The sequence below is a fragment of the Anopheles arabiensis genome, chromosome 3, assembly GCF_016920715.1.
Source record: "Anopheles arabiensis isolate DONGOLA chromosome 3, AaraD3, whole genome shotgun sequence".
NCBI lineage: Eukaryota > Metazoa > Arthropoda > Insecta > Diptera > Culicidae > Anopheles > Anopheles arabiensis.
Window position 1 is genome coordinate 53,320,837 of NC_053518.1, and position 24,264 is coordinate 53,345,100.

Sequence of the window (24,264 nt, forward strand, 5' to 3'; positions counted from 1 at the left end):
TGTGGAATTCAGTGTGGCCAGATTATTTTGGCGGTTTTCGATAGGCGCATCAAAATTTTATCGGTACAGGCTGTCCCCGAGATACACGGTTAGGCCCATCCCAAGTGCCACAAATCCACTAAACGACCACTAAACGGCTTCTAAACGACTCAAGCCCTCTACCTAAACAGAATATAGAAAGACTTCGTTTAGCAGACGGCAAACGACTCATGCATTCTAAAAATAACGAAAAAGCTGGTGGCGCTCTCTGTTGGTGGGATACCCCAACCAGTTGAGCTTCATCGCTTGGAGGAGAGCTTTCTCATTTCCTCTGTACTGTTGTATAGTTTCGCATTGAAGTTATGCATCGCTAGAACTAGAACGGCGATACGATTGTTTAAATACTAAACTCCAACGGAAACCACCAGCATTGAAGCAAGTGAGATTTGAGTAATGGTCGTTGGTGTTGATACCCACGTATCTGACCACACGACCATTCATAGAGATTTTTGCTAAAAAGTTAGAAGGCTATATAGGTCATGATAAGATGAAACTTGTCGAAACACATTGCAAGAAAAGGATAGCAATATAATGATGAGTTGTAATACGCCATCTATTGATCAAACTAATGAAGCTGTGGAGCTTTAATTTTTTTTTCTATGAATATTCAATTTTCCAGTCGTTTAAGCTTAATCTGTGGCGCTTGGGTATATTCAATCATTTTTCTCAACTAATAGAAACGATTACTTTGAATTTATTTTAGCAAACTCTACTTGAATAACCGCTTCATCCAGAGAAGTTGATGCACAAATAGCACTAATAAACGCAAATTTTCGACTGTGTTTTTACATTTAACAGTTTTGAACACTCCGCCGTCTTTTTCCACTTATAGATCATTATAACATTATTCTTTTTGTTCTTTTTATATATTTTCACTGACAACAAACGACAAAACGTCATACCGCTAAATTGCTCTTAAATTACTGTTATGACAGACACAAAACTGCTCGAATCGGTAAATTAACAGAAGAATGTCTGAGCCAAGGACCGTAAAGATATCAGGTCAAGTTATAAGCCCGTTTTGACAGCTAGGTGGAAGAAGAATCGACGAAGAAAACTGACAGTTAGTTTTCCGCTTTTGGCGAACGCTTCAAGTTCTCGAAGGAAAATTTCCATTTTAAATCACGGACTGTGTTCTAATAAACTAAAATATTCACCCAAATTGATCTCCACCAAATATTGACCATGCAAAACGTAAACAATCCATCAATACATATACAAGCGGAAAACCATCTGTCAAAATCGGAGCCCAGGGGGGGGATCGCCAAAAGCGCTATAACTACACCTCATTATACATTCCACCTTGGTCTGAGCGTTTCTACATACACCAAGAAAGCAGCTGGGAAAAAAACTGACAGCATGCTTTGACAGCGACTGACAACATTTTCGGTGAGAGAATTCTCCTCGGCATGCAAAGAACGATGGAGCTGAGAAAAAATTGAATTGGCAGTTTATGGCGAACGATCAATTATAGTTTGCATTTTTGCCGTCTAATCATGGTGACCTTCACGATTCTAGTCAGTTTTTTGTATGGAGTTTGACAATTGGAGGCTGAAGTCATGTAAACACTCCATACAAAACCGCACATAAAACTAGCCTGCAATTATCAGTCTACTTTATTCTAGCCTCAAAGCTAGAACTAGATTCGAGTACCTGCTCTAAAAATGGCAAAACATGGCGGTGTTTACATTTATCCCAAGGTGCATTAAAGAAATCTGGTGGTGGAATCTAGAATCAAAGTGTACCCAAATAGCCAGAATTGCTTAAGCAGCTCATTTTGGCACGCTAAAGATCGCTGCTTTAATTCGTCTTTTGCAGTAAATAAACAGCATCAAAGTTCCAGGCGGTCCTTCTTAATAGCGCCTAATCAGCTTCCTTAAGCTACGGTGCCGGAGATTATTTTTCTTTGTGTTTTATGTTCAAGCAAGCGTCATCGATGAAATAAACAACAGGATTTGTTTTGTTTGTGTGCATGTGTATATTTTTAAATCCTTAATATTCATAAATTACACGAAACGTATCACAATTTACTGTACAATCACAATCACTTCCTTCCAAATCCCTTCTTCAAAGAACTAATCTAACTTGTACAGCAGCAATGAGATGATTGGCAGCGTCTGTCCTTGACATTTTGACAAGACCCAACTTGTACCAATGTCATGCATTGAAAAGCTATGAAGTTCCACCAAGTTCGGTACACGTTCTTAACAAGCCTTCAAGTTCCATCATGAACCCTACACATAGTGCTAATCAGCCGCAAAGTTCCAAAGAGTACCATGTGCCTGTTAAAAAGTGTTGGAAAAACAAAGTAGACCATAGCATATACGACGGGTATAAAAGAAGCAGCTAGCTTCAGTTATGTAGTAGTTTAGTATAATAAACTGTAGAGACACATTCTAAACTCATTAAAAAGCTCCATAGTTCCTCAAAGTACCGTCTATCTCTTAATCAGCCACAAAGTACGACATCGGAACGATTTTTCGTTAAACAGCCCTAAATCAGCTATAAAGTACGAGCTGGCTATTTGGGTATGTAGTCCAGTTGGTCTCATAGTAACTTTTTATAACCATATTTGAATATCACTTTTTGACAGGATGGGTAATTTTTTTTGTTCAAACAAGCTTTCTGGGCAAGCTTTTTTTGTAATTTTTTTTAGTATAATTAAACTCTTTTTAAGAATTATTTTCCCGGGTAGCCAGCTACTTTGGAAGCTTATAACTTTTGAATGCGTAATCCAATATTGGGGGCCTTCACGATTCTAGTTAGTTTTTTGTATGGAGTTTGACAGTTGGAGGCTGAAATCATGTAAACAATCCATACAAAACCACACAAAAAACTAGCCTGCGATTTTCAGTCTAGAAAATTTTAGCCTAAAAGCTAGAATTAGATTCGAGTACCTGCTCGAAAACACGGTTTTGTTTACATTTATCCCAAGGTGCATTAAAGAAATCAGGTGATCGAATCTGGAATCAAAGTGTATGTAGTCCAGGTGGTCTCATAGCATTTTTTTATAATCAAATTTGAATATCACTTTTTGACAGAACGAGTGAAAACTTTTGCTCCAACGAGCTTTCTGGAGGCTTGACGAGTACTCATAACACTCTTAAAATCTTCATTCAGAAGCAGAAGCGATAAAAATCAGTCTTCTAAATTCATACACCTTAGGATTAATAAGATTGATGGAAAAGAATTAGAATATTAGTTCAAGCTTTTTATTTCAGACTTCACGTAGTTAGGTTAATGAGTCGAATACAGAATACAAAGAAAAAGTTAGAAAGAGACAGAACGTGACGCTACGAAAAGCGCGGACACACACTTCTGTCAGTTTGAAGTCCGGTTGGTTGCAGGTTTATGGAGTCGGGTTAAAGGATCGAAATGTAGGATATTGTCAATCCTAACAGGGATAAGCCCACCGGTATATTATACTCCCTCAGATAGCTGCTGGAAAACTGCTATACAATGCAAACAGCTGACAGGCTGAAATGTCAGCCTACGAGATTCAAACGGAAAGGGCCCCATTGATGAAATACTCTGATAAAAATTAAACAAACTAATGTAGTTTCTATAACTGTGCATATACTGATTCAACTCGCTACCGTTTTTAAGTTATACAGTGGAGCGCCGTTTATGCGGGCTTCTCGGGACTTGACTTCGCCCGGATAAGCGAATAACACGGATAATGGGTCAAATGATATATTTCATCACCAATTCCTGGTTATTTTTTGCAAATTTATCTTATTTTTTGATAAAAATAACCCAGTTTTCATTAACTTCATGTTTTCGAAAGAGAATTTTTAAAATTTGCCATGAATTATAATGTTTTTGTTATGACAATGTGCTTTTATAACCGCTTTTTCAAATATCCTCCTCATAACCCAATGTCACATACAGTCTGTTCTCGATACAATACAGTCTGTTCTCGAGTTACACGGTTCTCGACTTACGCGGATTCGGAGATACGCGGTTTTCTAAATTTGAGATTAAATGTCAAATCAGTACAATTTGCTTCAAGTTAGGTATAAATGGCATTTTGGCGCATTAACAAATTGAAACCGCTTGAAAGCCAGAAATATTCGAATTTTGGGCACGAATTATCTCAAATAAATGATAAAGTGTATAAAAGTACTAAATTAAATAAAAAAAACTCCGAGTAATCAATAGTATTTTAGTAAAAAAACGTGAAATTCGACATAGGCCCGTGTCTGTGCTCCATCGCATGCGATTTTATCGCACGTGCTGTCAAACGCTTTTTCGTATAATATTGCGATTATTTGGATGATTTTAATAATACAACGATTATGAAAAATTAAGTTGAGATTGTTACTACAAAACACCTCATATTTAGTTGGACAGATAAAATCGGATGCGACGTCCGACGAAATCAAAAATTTTTGATTCCGTTGTACGACGAAATCGCACGTCCGACGTTATCTGTCAAATCTCATATAAAATTTTGACAGGCCTTCCGATAAAATCGCATCCGATGGAGCACAGACACGGGCCTTACGCGGTTCTCGACTTACGCGGATTCGTCGGGAACGCAGAAACCGCGTAACTCGGGAACTGACTGTGCTCAGTTCTGGGAGAATATACTGTAACACCAAAGTGGGTATAGGGACTAGGTGGGCTTATATAGGGGCTAGGTTTGGCGGGAAGGCCATATTGGACGAACGAATGACAGGAGGGGATTCGATTGTGATACGTAGTTTTTCATCCACACTAAGACACATCAACCAGAATAGCCATTAGAATTCTCACGCATACATCAACAAATGATCGAATCCCCTCCTGTCATTTCGTTTTCATTTTTCTACAGTACGGCTGTCAAATTGTTCGGGATAAGCCCACCTGTATAATAAATCCAGGTAAAAACCCAATTCCGCGCTGTAAATAAACCAGTGACAGTTCGAACATGTGACCTGGGCACTGTGGGCCGCTCCACACTCTTTTTGTCAGTTTAAATTGGTGTTGTTTTCATTTATTGCGGTTTGTTTACATTTCGTTGCGGTTATCATCAGGTTCCCGTGGTTCGATATTCGGTCGAGTTTTCTTTTCGTCAACCTTATCGTGACGATCGTGGTGCTCGGTGGACTGTTGGCAACGATCGAAAAGCATCTGCCCACTGCCATCCGGCAGACGTTCCGGCAAAGTAAAATACAAAACTCATTTCTCGACACGAGTTTTCACACAAATCCGCCAGAAAAAGTAAAAATAATCGGTTCGCGCTACCGCGAAAATCTCAGCAATACCGAAGTTGGGTATCTCTGCGAAACAGCAGGCGCGATTGGAGGCGCGGAAGATTTGACAGCTCTACTGTTCTACAACTGTTATAAACAAGGCGCGATTTTCGCGGTACCGCGATGATCTCGGTTCGTCTATTTCCTGCCATACATTTCTACGTCTTTGCTGCCCTCTGGTCGGTGGCCGGATTTGCCGTTATGATGTAGCCAGCGCGGGACTACGTAATCGCCTTCCTCGATACGTTGGCAACCAACAAGCGTATGGTGCGCACCACGCCTACCGAGACGATGATGGCCATGACGCTGATCACGCTGCAGTGTTTTCGCCGGTTCTACGAGACCTGGTTCATGCAGGTGTTCTCGAGCAAGCTGAAAATCACCCACCAGTGCACATTGGGCACACGCCTGTATAAAAATCGAAAAACCAACTTCATCGCAGTTTAACACCATAATCATTTTCTTAAAATAGATACAGGCGGTCCCTGAGATACACGGTACCTCTTATACGCGGATTCGGAGATACGCGGTTTTCCAAATTTGACAGTTCTTTGAGCAAATTGTACTGATTTGACACAGCTATTGTGAAATACCAAATAATTTCCGTATTGATCGAATGTGAAATACCATTTCAAAAGGTTTTAACCTGTTCAATTCAGTAGAAACATATCAAATAATGAATTTGGTGGTTAAAATCATCCTCTACTTGCAAAATTGCACGAAAATTAGAGATATTTTGGCTGGAAATCACGAGATTCGACTTACGCGGAAATTCGAGACACGGGGTATTTTGCGGCCGTTTTCGGTCCCCATTAACCGTGTATGTCGGGGACCGCCTGTACTTAAACTTAGTTGAAACCAAAATATTTCACGTTTTTATCTTAAACTTACTGAGATATAGGCCATTAAAGTGTAAACTTTATGTTTTTTGTCCCAAATTGGAGCTATTTTTCGACCGAACATAATGTTGGACACAGGACCACCCTGTGTGCAACGCAGGACAGTTAGCTGTCACACCTCAATATCTGAATTACCCTTGTCCGAACTACACACCTCTGCTGTATGAATCCGACCATTTTGGGTCAAATAAAACTTCCTTCTTCATCATTACTTCAACCGAACCACACGTGCTTATGTCTATTCCTAATTTCCCTACGGCACTGCAAATCTCTAACAGGTTATGGGCCCAGGGCCATAAGAGGCAACATCGGAATATACCCGCTGCGCAAAGCGACGGAAGAAATCAAGGCGTTCAGAGAATTTTATCATCCCTCCCGCTGCGCAAATTCGAGCAGTTTTCTGCGTAGTTTTTTGCGTCGTTTTGTGTCAAAAAATACGCTAGACTTCAGCCAAAACTACGATAGCCAGCGTATTTATTGCAGTTTTTAGGTGCGGAACGAGCGCCATCTGTTGAAGGAATGGATGAACTATTTCAGACGGTGGAGCAAGGTGGAATGTATAATGAGGTGTAGTTATAGCGCTTTTGGCGATCCCCCCCCTGGGCTCCGATTTTGACAGATGGTTTTCCGCTTGTATATGTATTGATGGATTGTTTACGTTTTGCATGGTCAATATTTGGTGGAGATCAATTTGGGTGAATATTTTAGTTTATTAGAACACAGTCCGTGATTTAAAATGGAAATTTTCCTTCGAGAACTTGAAGCGTTCGCCAAAAGCGGAAAACTAACTGTCAGTTTTCTTCGTCGATTCTTCTTCCACCTAGCTGTCAAAACGGGCTTCCCAGTCAGACAGCCTTCTGTTAATTTACCCATTCGAGCAGTTTTGTGTCTATAATAACAGTACTTTAAGAGCAATTTAGCGGTACGAAGTGTTGTCGTTTGTTGTCAGTGAAAAGATGTAAATTAGAACAAAAAGAGTATTGTTTTAATGATCTTTTAGTGAAAGAAGACATCGGCGGTGTGTTTAAAACTGTAAACTGTAAAAAACAGCCGAGAAATTGCATTAATTAATGCTATTTGTGCACCACCTTCTCCAGGTGAAGCGGCTGTTCAAGTCGAGTTTGCTTAAAAAAAACATTGTAATCGTTTGTATAAGTTTAGGACAATGATTGAATAAAAGCATTAAACTGTAATATAATACATTTCGTGTTATTTATCAACAATTTGGCCGACAAAAATAAAAATAAAATAGAGGAAGGAATAGGATCTGTCAAAACTGCTCGAATGGGTAAATTAACGACTGCTAATTTACCATTAAATTACTCTTAAATTACCGGTAATTAAGCGGTAAGATAGGGGTAAATTAAGTCCGATTTGTCTGACTGGGTTATAACTTGACCTGATATCTTTACGGTCTTTGCTCCAAGCCTAATTCAAACCTCGCAATGTTTAGCGGGTTTGCACAGCGGGCTCATGTGGCCATGATGAATTCTTGAATTTGTTTTGCGGGGGCGCCGTGTAAAGAGGCATGACAGATTTGTATCATCAAAAGAGTTATCGATGTGTTTACTCTAAAAAACACGTTCTTTACAGTTTTTTAAAAGTCTGTTAATAAAATTGCTATTGGACAATTTTGCTACCTTCCTCTATGTAGTGTTCTCGTGTAAATCAAATAAAAGGATCGTTTGTAAGGGGCTAGTATCGAAATTACTACATTAATTGTTTTTTACGCTCTTTTTGAATATACCCAGCTATTGTTTTGTCCCGGAAAGGGATTATTAGGGTAAACGAAAATTTTGTATATCGTGCTATAAATCAAGGATTGCTACACACATAACAATAAGATTAGGCATTTTACCATAGTGTTAATGTGAAGTTAGAATAAACTCCAAATGAATCGTCTTTTAAAAGGTTTTTGCTAACAGTATTAATTTCTACGTTATTAAACTGGACTTAAATTTGATTGTACTTTTGTTGATGCGAAATAAGTTGCTGCAAAATAAATGTTAAGATTTCTAACATAAGATTAATAAATAATGAAAACAAATTGAAACTACAGATGTGATCAATAAGCTTATCAAAATAGAATTATTATACTTTTGCGAACTAATAGCTTTTTGACATACGAGTTAACCCTTTATTGAAGAATCAAACATTGGCTTTGTGCTGCATTAATTAATTATGAGTGTCATCGGTCGTAAGCACGATTATCCAACTGTGAAAAACTCGGGTTCAACCATATAACTAAGCTAACACCGTCAGAATGGAAGAGGCTTAGATAAGTTTTTGATCAGACGGGAGTAACGTCGATTTTGTGAAAATAAAGAAATATATCGGAATGTTTCATCACGGGTGGATTTTTAGAATAAGAGCGAAATGTAAATAGCCTAGTAAAAGTATATGATATTTGCTTCAATAGAGTTGAACAATGTTAACAGTGCGATGATAAGACGCTATGCAGTAAATAATCTGTTCATTTCTTCCATAGATCATGTGTTGATGTTTGTGGCTGTAAGCTTATTATTCGCACGTGTGGCTTGCCGTAATCCAAAAGGATCGTTAATGACTCGAAAACGGCCAGTGCTAGACATTCATCGAAATTTAGGAAATCCTCCAAACAAAATGCCTACACGGGAACAAACAACACGGCCATCTGTTTGTTATCTGCCTACGCCCGATCGATCATTTTCTGATCGAAAGCAATACAGGTAACGTTATTGGTTGACCTTTTCTCATACAAAATGGGCACCTTTTATTTCAGCATTGCAGGTGGTCCCCGAGATACTCGGTTAATGGGGACCAAAAACGGCCGCAAAATACCGCGTAACTCGAATTTCCGCGTAAGTCGAATCTAGTGATTTCCATGCTAAATATAACTAATTTCCGTGTAATTTTGCAAGCAGGGGATGGTTTTAGCCACTTTATTAATCATTTGTTATGATTCTAACTGAATTTAACAGTTTGAAACATTTTAAATTAATTTTTAAACATTCGATTAAAAGGGAAATTATTTGGCATTTGACAATTGATGTGTCAAATCAGTACAATTTGCTAAAAAAACTGCCATTTTTAGAAAACCTCGTATCTCCGAAGCTGCGTATAAGAGGTACCGTTTATCTCGGGGACTACCTGTATTTCACTTGAAGGATATAAACCAAGACTGATGGTGACGTCACTCAAAGCGTAAATTCAAAAAGTAAACTTGCTGTCAACGCATCAAACTCCGTAATTTGACGTCCCTATAATGTGGATTATAAGTGGGTTATGGCCATCTAGGTTGTTTGGGCTACCAACAAGTTGAATGTTAAAGAAGATAGTTTTATCTCGAGACAGAGAGTCTCTGTATATATAAAAATCTCTTGTCACGGTATTTATTGCCAGCAACCACCGAAACTGCTAGATCATTTTCAACGAAACTTTGCTCACACTATTGTGGTATGAGAATAGGTTTTAAGACTTACTTTAAACGTTCAGATGTTACACTTAATTTAATTGCAATTTTCTAACTCCCATACAAACTGCAGGATTGTTGTTGTTGTATACAAGTAATTTGACACTTGGTTTAAGGTACCTGTCGGTTTACACGTGATCGGATACTGTTAGGATACGGGCACGGTAAAATTATCCCATAAAGGAAAGCAATGATGGACATTTTTAGTTTTTTTTGTGAATAATTTAGTTTTCCTGGTCATCTAGAATTTTATAGTAAAGTTGCGTTTCGATTGAGCTTTAACATAGCCAAAAACTATTTTGATAGATTTGCAATTAACTGACAGCAGCTGTTTTCAATCGCGCCTCTGTGGCATGGCTTTAAAAATCAATATCTTATCTCTCATTAAAACCGTTAATCTCATTAGGGATCTTGGAATCATCCTTGATGCGAAACTGACCTCTAACCAACACGCAGAGGAAATCATAAACCGCAGCTCCTAGGATTGGTTCAACTAGTGGTTAGAGATTTTAAGGATGTGTGTAAAGGCTGTGTATGCAATATAGTCCGTTCAGTGATAGAATATGCGCAGGTTGTTTGGTCGTTTGGTCAATAAAGTGCAGACACACCCGTTTTTTTCCAATGGCGTCTTTTCCAATGGCAACTAGGCAATATCCATCGAAGCACGCCTAAAGCTTCATGGATTGAAAAAAAAACTCAGTGACAGTCGTATAGCGCAACAAATGTTTGTTGGAGGTCTGCTTACGGAAGACATCGACTGTGTATCCCTACTTCAACTACTGGACAACTATTTTCTGACAGTCCCTCTACGCCCGCGACCTCTGCTTAATGTCCCTCGTCGTCGAACGAACTATGGCTCAGGAGACCCAATCTCTATGTCCAGGGCTTTTAACGAAGTATATCCATTTTTAGAATTTGATGCGTCGTAAAGTAGTTTAACACTTCGAGTGCCATGGCTATCATTGGGGCTTGTGTAAACTTATTCTTCTTCTTTGACACAACAACCGCTGTCGGTCAAGGCCTGCCAGCACCACTAGTAAGGTGAGCTTAGCTTTCAATGACTTATTGTTGTCATAGCAGGATAGTCAATCCTACGTATGGGGGCACGGTCTCTTCGAGACTTCAACCCATAACGGACATGTTGTTATGTCCTACGAGTTGACGACTGTACCACCAGACCGGTCCGTGTGTAAACACTCCATACAAAACCACACCTAAAACTAGCCTGAAATTTTCAATCTAGATTATTCTAGACTCAAAGCTAGAATTAGATTCGAGTACCTGCTCGAAAAATGCCAAAACAAGGTGGTGTGTACATTTATCCCAAGGTGCATTAAAGAGATCTGGTGATAGAATCCAGAATCAAAGTGTATGTAATCAAGTTGGTCTCATAGTAATTTTTTTACAACCAAATTTGAATATCACTTTTTGACAGGATGGGTATTTTTTTTTATTCAAACAAGCTTTCTGGAGGCTTGACGAATACACAAAACACGCTTAAAATCTTCATTCAGAAGCAGAAGCGATGAAAATCAGCCTTCTAAATTCATTTTTCTTGGGATAAGCTCACCTGTATATTATACTCACTTAGATAGCTGCTTGAAAACTACTATTCAATGCACACAGCTGGCAAGCTGAAATTGCAGCCTACGAACTTAAAACGGAAAGGACCCTATTCATGGAAATTGTGCATGCACGTATTTGTTGCCGTGCCGAGAAATTTGTTCAGAGTGCTCAACCAAAGTAAACAAAAGCTTATTTTCGTTTATAAGAAAGGCAAAACAAATACAGAGAAGTTTTCAACGTGTTTTCAATTGTTTTTATCGTTAAAATAGAATAATTACCACCAAAACGAATTCTAGGTTCGCTGTGCGTTTTTACACTAGTAAGTAGAATTTTCATGTCTAGTCGATCGCTGGCATCGGTCTTGACAGAATAATTCCAAGTCCACCTACCTAGTCTATTATGACCATTATGACCCGGGTCTATGAAAATGTTACAAACATGTGCAGAGCTGTTACATGATGATTTTATGATATTTTTTATTGAAATAACTGCTTTGCCTTTAGTGCAACAAATTGCTACGTTTCAATTTGTAATTCCTTAAAGAGCACGTCAGGTTAATTTATTCCCTCTTAATTTCTCGAATACACAAATTTTTCCTCGCAACTGTTTTGAAATTCTTTTCTCCTGTGCCATCCACATCAAAATACTACGGAAACCCTCATAACGATATATTTAATCCGTTCGAATGACTCAGGGCGGTGGCAACGCTCATCGGATGCGATTTTATCGGACGAGATTTATATGGGATTTGACAGATAACGTTGGACGTGCGATTTCGTCGTCCGACGTTATCTGTCAAATCCCATATACAAATTTGACAGGCTGTCCGATAAAATCGCATGCGAAAAAGCGCTGCCACCGACCTCACTCGTTATGTGAGACGTTCTTTTCAATATGGTTTGTATGAAAAGTAAGTTAATTGGTTCCAGGACCGCAAATGTGGATTTTGTTGTTCTGCAGATAGACATTTCCTGCTATTTTATTTCAAAAATAAGCCAGTTTGATCATAATTATATTTTTGTGGGTAATATATACAACCCACTTGCAGATCTCCTATATACTCCTATGGAAGTCATGTAAGTGTAAACAATGAGTAGGTTAAACTTTCACCTTCATGAGCAAAAAGATCAAGGAAAAACGCATTTGAAGTACTCTTATACATATACCACACACGTGTGACTCAAACAATTATTCCACTTCTTCTAGTTATATATTAAACAATTACTTAACACAGTAGGTTACCGATATGTAAATAAACTCCACTTAGCGAACAATATTCGCTAACTGCTGGCACCTTTCGATGGATTGATTGTTTTATTGGCACTTGAACGAGCATATTACACTGTTTTCGTTTATGTTGATATAAATTATAGATTATATAAATAATAAATTAAAGTGTGACGGCGTAAAGTAATAACACGCGTAGGCAAAAGAGCCAAAACTTCTGGAAAAATGGACATTTATGATACATTTCCCTTCATGAAACACCGGATGTTTCATGTTTTGACTTTTAAGTGTTTTTAAATTGAAAAATCACTCCAATTAGCGGTCATCAACTGTATCAAAGCTCTTAAATGCCTGAGTGATAATTAAAATCAAACTAATGCTGAATGTTTATCGTTCATGATCCTGATTTCATACCCTCACCGAAAAATGCACCAGAAACACGAATGATTTTACTCGTAATGCGAGATTTTGCTCATTATGAAAAGTATTTGTTGAGCATTTAGATTTCTATGTATATTTGTATGTATGTATGTATGTATGTCAGACAATTTCTTTGGCATATTTGTAATGTTTCCTTTGTGTGTGTTTTTTACTATCGTTCTCTTTTTTATGTACTATTTAATGCTTTGTTTTTTGGCATATTTTTCCATTTTGGTTTTTTCTTTTCTCTCGGTAGGTTAGATTTTTTGTGAGTATGTGTATTTTTCTATCAGTTTGATTGATCCTGTTGCTTAGTCTCTTTGGTAGGGGTCTAGTACTTTGCGTTTGTGTTATTTATGAATGTTAGTTTTTTTTCTATTTTGTTACTTAAGTTTGTTGTTATTTAAAGGTGTTTGGCTGTTTTTATGAGAAAGCTGTAGACAGCTGTAGACAGCGGATTGCCCCCTAAATTATCTTTTATCTTAACAGAAAGAGCTTTTGGGGTGTTAGTCACCGCATAGCACTATGAGTTCAATCAACTTATTATCTTTTCAAAATTCTATATTATTTTTTTATAAATTCTGATATTGTTTTGAAGGTTTTTCATGACTTTTCTTTCAATTTTTCTTGAGATTATCTATACTGATTTCCTCATTTCTATTGTATTTATCACAGTCAACGATCATGTGTCTTCCCGTGTTGTATATCAGACATTTATCACAGTTTTCATTCTCGTACATCTCAATGCCAAACCCTTTCAAGATATTTCAATCTTGACAGCATTGTGTATGATGTGGGTTGGGAACAGAGTGGCCATGTTTTTTTGCGGTTTTCGGTAGGAGCCTCAAAATTTTATCGGTAGTTTTCGGTAGGAATTTCAATTTTAATCGGTAGTTTTCGGTATGTTTTTATCAGATTTGATACATAGCGGTCACAAGAATGAGGCCTTTCTGAAGTGTCAATGTAGAATTGTACTAGGGATTCTAAGCCAACGCAGGATTGAGGGCCCATTTTCTTTTGAGCGGTGGCGATTCCCTTTTCTCGGGGTTTCAGGAGGCCGCTTAGGACCAGTCGCAGTGGCAGTGCTAAATCGAATGCGAGTTAATCGTATGTGCTGTCACAGCAGCTATTTCTATAGATTTTGCGATTATTTTGACATAACAATAACCATAAAAACCTACGTTTGAGATTGTAGGATCTGTAGGACAAATCTGGTGTAATTACAATCACAGATTTTTTTATTCAGCCGTATGACAAGATCGCACGTCTTATCTATGAAATCCCATATAAAATTTTACCAGCACGTCCAAATTCATCGCACAAAAACAAATTAAACCGTATAATGGGCCGCGCGTACGAGCCGCACCGTGAGTCCTACCGGGAGCCCTGCTCGACCGGTGGCCTGTAACACACGAAACGGATAAAAAATTATTTCAACTTCACTTTAAAATATTTTTGTGAGAAAATACGTGAATAGTTTTGCCGTAACAAATGTTGAACAAATGTTGCCGTAACATGTTCTTAGACCCAGGCCTTATAATACAAAACTGCAGTACACATTACAAATGACTTGGATATACCCTGTAACGAATTAGACTTGACTATCACTGTTTCTTCACTACAGTTTGTTGCAAAAGTTGGTAGTAAAATTTTGTATAAAAAAAAGAAAATTCGACTATTTTTTTATATAAGTTTAGCAAATTAAACACATAGGTGTCGTTTGGAAACAGAGTTCTTGAAAAAAAAGTTCTTTCAGTTAACTATCATTTTCCTTGGCGATCCTGGAATAATGATGTCCCACCTCATACTCCTGCATATGAATGAGAAGGACGAAGTTATCGATCCGACTTCACAACACCGATTGGCGCATGCACACATACACAATCCTACATTTAACAGTTTGAAACATCCCAAGTGACATTTGTTCTAAATTTTTAACCATGATCTACTAGAATGGCTCTCGAAATACCAAAAAAATGTGAATTTGTGTGTTATAAACCATGTAGAAAGTGTCAAAATTTAGTTTGTACGTGCGAATGACCTTCTTCTATTGGATAAAGATGTCCAATTCGTTTTAGATTAATTTGCTTGAATATTTGGTGAAAAAAGAAGGTACATTTCGTACGGCGTTATTTGGTGAAAATTTGACGGTTTTTTTTGTATAAAATAAATTATACGACCAGTAATAACCATAGGAAACGTTATTTCCCAAGGGATAGAGAAGAAAGCATCGAAAAATACATTTTACAGTCGATTTTAAAGGACTTGCTCTAAACGTCCCTTAATCTGTTGCAGTTTAAGGTGCAGAAGTTTAAGGTGCTAGTTCAAGTGAAATAGCTCGAAACCCCGATTTTAGAGCTCGAAAATGCAATTGGGATGCTTAAATTGTTTTAGAACTTTGATTTGGTGCGTTTTTAGTTTCTTAGTTTTTTGTGTCTAAATTCACTTCACACAAGTCAGTAAAATGATTCTTTTATGTTTAATGCTAATTATACAGGTCTATACTATTGCCGAATGGGCTCCATGCCCTTTTAATCGCAGATTCAACTGATCTAATGGTTTCACGGTCTAAAAACTACGAAAATTTTGAACAAACTACGAGCAGTACTTCATCTGATGATGAAGATTCAAAAGGATCTGAGGATAACGAACGGTTGGTTAATAAAGTGAATGTCTATTGCGACTCGGATGATGATAGTGACAGTAGTGTTAATGATTCTTTTATAACGAGTGAACATGAAGGTGAAAAATTAGCTGCTGCTGCCCTTTGTGTAGGAGTAGGTTCGTTCAGCGATCCGCGCCACGTGCAAGGCCTAGCGCATTTTTTAGAACACATGATTTTTATGGGAAGCAAAAAGTACCCGCGGGAAAATGAATACGATTCCTTTATCAGTGTAAGTTTTGCAAAAGTTATAAATTTCAGTGTTCTTTTGAATATCTGTTAGAAGGTAATAATTCTTTCCAATCGTTTTTTCAGAAATGCGGTGGTTTTGACAATGCAGTAACGGATTTGGAAGAAACCACATTTTATTTTGAAATAGATGAAGCGCATTTAGATGGAGCTTTGGATCGTTTTGCTAGTCTATTTACTGAACCGTTAATGCTTCGCGATTCCGTTTGCCGTGAACGTGATGCCGTTGAAAGCGAGTTTCAAACAAACAAGAATCGTTTTACTCCGGCTCGCGAACAATTGATAGCATCACTCGGTAATGATGATCATCCAATAAGTTTATTTTCTTGGGGAAATTTAAAAACTTTAAAAAATAACATATCAGATGACGAATTGTATAAGGAACTCCATAAATTTCAAAGGCAACACTATTCAGCTCATCGTATGCACTTTGCTGTACAAGCGCGCATGAGCCTTGACGAGCTCGAATCCCTAACTGTGAAGCATTTTTCAAGCATACCTTCCAACCAACTACCAGCTAATAACTTGTCAGCATTGTTTAACGAAAAAAATGCTTTTCGGGATGAATTCTACCGAAAACTTTTGATTGTGAAACCAGTCTCAGATGTGTGTCAACTAGACATAACGTGGTGTTTACCACCTAGCATAAAAGTAAGTTAAGTCAATCTGCTCCCGAGATATGCGGTTTATGCGTTCCTGAAGAATCCTTACGTGGGGGCCGCGGTGCCATGGGGCGGTCTAAAGCACTCAAAACTCGTTCTTAGACGTGAGTCTGCGGCCGTCGTTAGTACTTCTCACTCTGAGAAACTGATATATCCAATCATGCTTTATTTGGAACTTAATATAGCAATTAGGTTTTTGTTCGCATATTTTTAAACCGTTTTCAATTATAAACATTGAAAACAATTTCCAACGTACAGTGGAGCGTCGTTTATCCGGTATACTTTCTATTGAACTGTCATTTCTCAACAGCAAGGACAAACGGACACTCGGAAAAAAGGTACCCGTATAAACGGCGTACCACTGTAATTGCCGATAAACGAATAGCACTATTGCTTGTATTTCAGATAGCTGATCGCTGCAATGTCAACTTTCTCTAACATTTTCAAAAGATTCTCAAACTGATTTTGTGCCAATTCAATAAACGTTAAGAACGTAGGTTTCTCAAATGCACTCATGAGTGCTTGAGAAAATGAGCGTTGAGAATCCCCATGGCCCCGCGGCCTAACTCGAATTTCGGCGTAAGTCTAATTTCACGTTTTTCAGCTATAAAACAAACATGATTATCCGGTAGTTTTGATTGAATTTTATCTTTATCTTTTATTCATTACGATTCGAGAAAATTTTGATGTTGGGACCCTTCACAGTGTAGTAGCCCAGGTGGTTTTTTACAACCCTATTTGAATACCACTTTTTGGCAGGTTGGGTGCAAATTTTTTTTAAACAAGCTTTCTGGAGGCTTCACGAATACACAAAACACTCTTAAAATCTTCATTCACAAACAGAAAAAATAAAAAAATAAAATCAGCTTTCTAAATTCATACGCCTTGAGATAAGCCCACCTGTATATTCTACCTTCTTAGATAGCTGCTCGAAAACTGCTATACAATGCAAACAACTGACAGTCTGAAATTTCAGCCTACGAACCAAGGTGGATTAAAAATACCAGGTGGTCGAAAAGAGTTTTTGGGGGGCCATAGTTGAGGGACTTAACCTTCATTTCTATAACCACCTACCCGGGTATTTTTTCCGTTTTAAATTATTAATATCTTTTGATAGAATTCACATATTGACTTGAAATTTTAGGAATGCCTAGAAAAATATGTTTCCTTCCAGTAAAAAAAGTTGCAACACACTTTTTCCAAACTTTCTGCTATTGGGAGTACAGTCAGAATTCAATAGTTGAACGCGTTTTAGTTGGCATGCTTTTTAGTTAAATTGGAAATCATACTTTTGTATGGGAAAACCGGCTTTTGAAAATACAGTGAACCCTCTCTTATTTGAGAGGCGATGGGACTGTCGAATAAGAGGGGTTTTCAAATTAGAGAGGTTAAAAGTGAATGGAAGGTCCATACAAACAAGAAAGAGACAGAATATTTAGTATGCAGCCTTAACTGTTGCTATAGGAAACTGTGCATACGATTGCCAATTTGAGCATACATCATTCAATAACCATGGCAACACCATACACAAATAAGAGGGACACAGATTTCAGAGGTTTTCCAAATTAGAGGAACAAAAATGTACTGGAAATCAAGGGACTGTGCAAAATGTTCAAATAAGAGAGGTTTTTCAAATTGGAGAGGTGTCAAATAAGAGAGGGTGTTTACTGTATCACAAACATCAAACATGGCCTGCCGAAAAAAATTTCATTTCATTTTTTTTTTGTATGGAAAAACGTGCCAACTAAAAAGCACTTATTGAATAGTTGACAGGGAATCAAAGCTCAACCAATAAGTTCAGACTGTAGTACTACTAGGGTTGTTATTATTATTATTACTTGCTAGACAATTTATTTTTATGAGTTCTTTTCAACATCAAAATCTAATAACAACTGTATTGCTAGAAATAGTATACGTTTTCTATAGTTTTTGTCTTCTTATTTCTTATAATGTGGTGTTAATCCTTTCATATGTGAATTGTTACTAATGGACTGAAATATATTTTGCGTACTCAAAAACTGTCGTACCTCAAAACTATTAAGTGAAACAGTGTGTTGTAGCTTTATCAAAAATTTAACTTCATTGACTAAAACCAGAAAGGTTTCTTTACAAAATATATGACCTATCCGGGTAGGGGGTCATAGAAGTAAATGGGTAAAAAAAGTTACAATAAAAAAAATATATGAAAAATAATTTTCAAAACTACTACTTTACTATACTGGCAAGAACAAAGTTTTATGCAGCTTCCCTGAAAATTTGAAGTCATTGTAATAACTAAAACAGAAGATATGATCAATTTACTAACCAGAAATACAAACTCCCATACAAAATGTATGACCTACCCGGGTAGGTGGTCATAAAGATGAGGGTGTATTTTTGGTCATAGAAACGAAGGTTAACGTGATTTTAAAACCGTTTACCATTGGTTTTCATCACACAAAGCAAAGAACAGCAAAAAGAACAGATTTTTTTGTTATTACGTGCATTTTTGTATTTGATTGATTTTGTCGAAAAAATGAGAAGTAATAACAATAGATTTGATGGATTTGAAACAAATTCGTCACTAAATTTAAAATCATGTGAGTAAGAGTTCTAATCTTAAATTGTCCATGTGTCTCGTAGATAATGAGGAATAAATGTTAAAATAGGAAATATAAACGATTTCTTAGTTTTTGTCCTCCAACATGTGGAAAAAATAATTAATTATACAATAAGTTCATGAAATAACACGAAATAACACATTTGAATCTATGTTTTAATGTAAAATACGAACTCGCAAAGCACAATATATATTTTTAAAGACTATTTAATCGAAAAAATGAGATAGATAAATTTTAAAAACAAATTAAATAAGTTTGAATCCTGGGGACTTTAAGTCAAGTGACGAATTGTCAAAATACTCTAGATTCCACCACCTGATATTTTTAAATCCACCTTGCTACGTACTTATAACGGAAAGGGCCCTATTTCTGGCTTTTAAAAGGATTACAAGTGACCCCGTGATACGACTGTATTTGGGACCGAGACAATAGCCGGCATCGCGAATAAATGAACACATTTTAATAGTCGTTTAAAGTTTATTTTGGTTTAACCAAGTTCATTTGTTGTTCATTCATGTTTAAATAAACAATCGTCAAAATAGTTGACAACTGCTCGATATTTCATACAGGCAAACACATGGGAAAAAATCGAGCAGAATAATTAAACGACTGTTAATTTGTATCGCATTTCCTCTTTTCGATCGTTTGTTTAACGACGGCATAGGGCGGTTAAAATTAACATTTAATTAACTAATGAACTCAATGCATTCGCGCTACCAAATTCGAGCAATTTTTAACGACGCTTTTGAATTTTTTTAACGACTGTTTATTTTTTTACCATTTTTTTCGCGATACCGATACTGTTCCCGAGTCACGCGTTTCTCGACATTTTGACACATAACATGTCAAATAAGTACAATTTATTTCAAGATTTTGTCCAGCAGTATAAATTGCATTTTTACTAAAATAATTAATCAATTTAAAAGCGAGACTAGAATTTGCTCCACGAATCGTATTAAATCAATAATAACGTGTATTAAAGTGCTGAATTTCATGAAAAATATTGAGCAACAAAAAGTATTTTAGGCTAAAAACGTGAAATCCTACATTCGCAAATTATTCGGGAATGCATAAACCGCGGAACATGCTGTATACATTGTTTTTTAACTTCATCGACTATTATATATTCAAGGATTACCACGTGAAACCAATTGATTACATTTCCTATATTATGGGCTATGAGGGTAAAAATAGTTTAACGAGTTATCTACGTAAGCAGTAAGTTGGCAGCAAATTCATGATTAATTCAAACAGAAAATACTATAACTACTTCTTGCTCATATTTTCCTTCAGTTCATTGGCCCTAGATGTACAAACTGGAGCAAATTTTGGATTTGAAAAAAATTCGCTTTACACGCTGTTCGGAGTATCCATCACTATGACCGATCGTGGATTAGAAAATGTCGAGCAAATTTTAAAAGCTGTATACTCGTTTGTACGATTGCTAAAGCGCGAGGGACCTGTTGAATGGATTTACAAAGAACTGCAAGAATTGGAAGCAACATCTTTTCGATACCGTAAAGAAAAAGAAGCTAGTGATAATGTGGAAGAATTAGTTGTCAACATGCGTTATTATCCTTCTGAACATATTATCACTGGCTCAGAATTATATTTCAAATACGACCCGAACGAGATATGGACGGTTATCAACAACCTAAACAAGCCACAGTTTAATCTGATGATATCGTCTACAAAACCTTATAGAAATGTAACTTACAATCGTACTGAGGCTTGGTTTGGAACGGAATATGTCGAGTTAGGTAATTTTCAAATAAAAAAAAAATAATTAGGCAATTTCATAATCATCATTTAATATTATAGATGTTCCAAAAGAATGGCAACTTTTATGGGAATTGGCGGAACCAATGCCAGAAATACAAATTCAAGAGAAAAACCAATATATTTCGACCAATTTTACGATATTAGCGGATGTAACAGAAAATTTAGAGGTAGGTTTGAACATAAGAGTATAAAATTCCTTACAGGGTTTTCCATGTCAATTTCGAATGTTAACATTATTATTCACAGACGTGAGACGTGTTCAAAATCATGCTGTAAATTTAATAAATTATTATTATGGAACAACATTTTGCATGCGACGAATAACAATGTTTACATTCGAAAGTATCTTGGAAAACCCTGTATCATTACGGGGGTTTCCAAGTATCGAATATATACATAGTTCTTCACCGCCTCCAAGATGTTTTAACTGCTTTCAAATGGTTTATTTGCTTCATAATGAAATTCAAGTTTTACGTATAATTTTAAACATCACGAAGATAAGTCAAACTCAAACCAGCTTGAGATGTGTTGAAAATCATGCTGAAGAAATAAAATATTATGATGATGGAAATTAAATAATAGATTAATGTGGATTAACATCTTGCACGCGGTGAATAACAAAGTTTACATTCGAAAATGATTAAAAACCCTGTATCATTCTAACTTTCAATCTATTTAGGTTCCACCTCACCCAGAGAAGATTTTCGAAAACGATTTATGTGAACTATGGTTCCGCCAAGATAATAAATTCCGGCTTCCTTCAGCACTAATGTATTTTTACATAATTTCTCCGCTACCATTCAATAATCCTAGCAGGTAATGATAACAAAGTAAAGCTATCTTCTAATTACTTACCTCTAATCGATGTTTCTCGCTATTAACAGTTCCGCTTTGGCTGGATTGTTTGCCTCGATTATTAAATATCAAATAGCAGAAGAACTCTATCCAGCCGAAGTGGCGGGATTGAATTATGAACTATACTCGGCAGAGAAAGGATTTGTGTTGAAGATTGATGGATACAATGAAAAATTACCCATCATAGCAGACGAAATATCTGCTTCAATGGGACGATTTGCAGAAATATTTAAAGATAGTATTTTTGATGTGATCAAAGATAAACTAGAAAAAATGTACTATAACGAAGTGATGAAACCTAACAAGCTGAACAGGTAAGTATTACATGGTATACATAAAAACTGTCAATTAAATCTACTAAATGTTTGTCTTTACAGAGATGTTCGTTTAAAGCTTGTTCAATTAAATCATTGGTCAACGTGGGAAAAGTTTGAGCATCTTAAACATTTTACAATCAATGATGTACGTCAGTTTGGAAAAGATTTCTTCAAAAACTTCAAAATTCAAGCGCTAATACAGGGTAATATTGAGAAAGAAACTGCTAAACAAGTGATAGATAAAGTCTTGAGCAACCTTAATGGATCGCCGATTGGAGATGTAAGTTAATTTAGATGAATTACAGGGGTTTCCATGGCAGTTTCGGATGTAATCATTGTTTTTCACCGCGTGCAAAATGTTAATGTCACATCGATTAAATGTTATTGACACATCATTTCCAGCATAACAATTTCTTCAGCATGATTTTCAACATTTCTATGGACTGTTTCTATCGTTTTTTCATCGGGGGTTAAAGCCAGTTCGCATTCGAAACCTGTTAACAGTTGAAGTGCTTAAAATCATGCTGAATAAATTAAAATTTTTGGGAATTTTCAAGTAATTTTCCAATGTCTACATCATGCTTTATTGCTTGCTAGATTTCAACAGCTGTCAAATGTTGTATTTGCATCACAATAATGTTTCATTTTTTCACATGATTTTTAACAAGTCCCAAGTTGGATTGAGTTCGACAGTTCTTCATGGTGTGTTTAAAATCATGTGTAAGAACTGAAATTTTATTATGATGCAAATGCGCCATATGACAGCTGTTAAAAACATGTTGGAGTTGGTGAATAATAATGTGCACACTCGTAAGTGACTTGGATCTCTTTATTATCAAAATCAGAGGAAATGAAATATCAGAGTGATGAGGAATAACATTTGGACGCGATTCAAAAACAATTTTTATAATCAAAAGTGACTTGGGAAACTCTGTATTGCGCGTGGCAGAAGGTATAAATTATTGCTTCCTTTTTTCTTACAGATCAAAACCGTTGAATCGAAGGCACGTGAAATACCTATCGGGGATAATTATCTGCGAGTTTCCAATTTTCGAGAAAATGATATAAATACTGTAACTACGACTTTCTACCAAGCGGGGCCTGTCACTCCGTTCCTACATGCGTGTCTAGAGCTGCTAGTTTCGTTATTAGAGGAGCCATTATTTGACATGTTACGTACGAAGGAGCAACTGGGATACGATGTGTCGACTACACTGCGCGATAATGCTGGAATATTGGGATTATCTTTTACAATTCATTCACAAGAAAACAAATTTAATTATCAATACATAGACGAAAGGATTGAAATATTTAATCAAAACTTTTTAGAACTATTGCATAAAATGACAGACATAGACTTTGAGCTAGTGAAAACATCTCTTAAGCATAGGAAACAAGTCGTAGATACTGATCTGAAAAATGAAGCCTCTCGTCATTGGGGTGAAATCACAACAGAAGAGTATATATTCAATAGAAACAGCTTAGAAGTACAAGAAATTATAAAATTGTCAAAAACTGACGTTTTACGTCTATTTCAAACACTTGTAATGGATTCAACCACTAGGAGGAAACTATGTGTACAGGTCGTTGGTAATAATGATAAAATAACGAACAATACCGCACTAACTTACAGCAATATTGATACGAAGAGAGCTGCGGGCTTTCAATTAAATTACATTCATCACGAGGAACCTTTAAAAGACGATTGCCGGTACATAGGTGATATCGAAAGCTTTACGAAACAACTAAAAGTGTATAATATGGTTAAAATGGATTTTTCCACGGGGAATTGAAATTTATTACACAGAAATTTTCACAATGATTTGTTGAATTGTTTTCCATGTTTTTCAGCTTGTTGACGACGGTGCTGCTGAATATAATTGTTGAAGTTTATTTCTTCCGCTTCGTCGTCTCCTAAAGTGTATATACATTTTGAAAAAAATAGAAAGAAAAAAAAACATCAATAATGACAACAATAAAAATACACTTGTGTACATCCTGACTTAATGAAGAATACGAAGAAGAGCATTAATACAGTGATATCTAATTCAGTAATATTCCCTGTTTACACATGCCATGCGCCAGTAGCAAACCCATTGAACTTCTGTCAAAATTATATAATTTGTGTGTACGATGGGTTCGATGGATGGGTTTTCCATCACTTGAGGGAATTCAGTAGCTCAGATTCGAATGGTTATAGAGCAGCGCTCGGCAAAGTCCGACCCGCGGGCCAAATGCGGCCCGCCGCAACATTCAATCCGGCCCGCGAAAGGATTTGACTGATTTTGAAAGATGGGA

General features: G+C 36.6%; 2 protein-coding genes across 11 annotated transcripts in view; one reads left to right on the forward strand and one right to left on the reverse strand.

Annotated features, from left to right (window-relative positions):
* Positions 1 to 7,698: 7,698 nt before the first annotated feature.
* Positions 7,699 to 23,866, forward strand: LOC120900724 (nardilysin-like). Of its 9 annotated transcripts, none has more exons than XM_040308122.1 (12): positions 7,997 to 8,553; positions 8,664 to 8,883; positions 15,337 to 15,733; positions 15,817 to 16,045; positions 16,115 to 16,401; positions 20,145 to 20,230; positions 20,306 to 20,772; positions 20,834 to 20,961; positions 21,474 to 21,610; positions 21,679 to 21,963; positions 22,027 to 22,246; positions 22,950 to 23,866. In XM_040308122.1, the coding sequence occupies exons 1-12, from the start codon at positions 8,514 to 8,516 to the stop codon at positions 23,757 to 23,759; spliced, it is 3,306 nt and encodes a 1,101-aa protein (XP_040164056.1). In that variant the 5' UTR covers positions 7,997 to 8,513; the 3' UTR covers positions 23,760 to 23,866. The 9 variants fall into 9 exon arrangements, with proteins under 9 accessions (XP_040164053.1, XP_040164052.1, XP_040164054.1 ...); XM_040308121.1 differs by having other exon boundaries at positions 15,337 to 15,492; positions 15,547 to 15,733; positions 15,817 to 16,401; XM_040308125.1 differs by having other exon boundaries at positions 7,998 to 8,553; positions 15,337 to 15,492; positions 15,582 to 15,733; positions 15,817 to 16,401.
* LOC120900726 (GPN-loop GTPase 1) overlaps positions 23,731 to 24,264 on the reverse strand; it is a 55,025-nt gene continuing 54,491 nt past the window's right edge. For both annotated transcript variants that reach the window (XM_040308126.1, XM_040308127.1), the window contains one exon: positions 23,731 to 23,880. In XM_040308126.1, the coding sequence (XP_040164060.1) occupies positions 23,780 to 23,880 (101 nt within the window). In that variant the 3' untranslated portion in view covers positions 23,731 to 23,779. The remainder of the gene's footprint in view (positions 23,881 to 24,264) is intronic.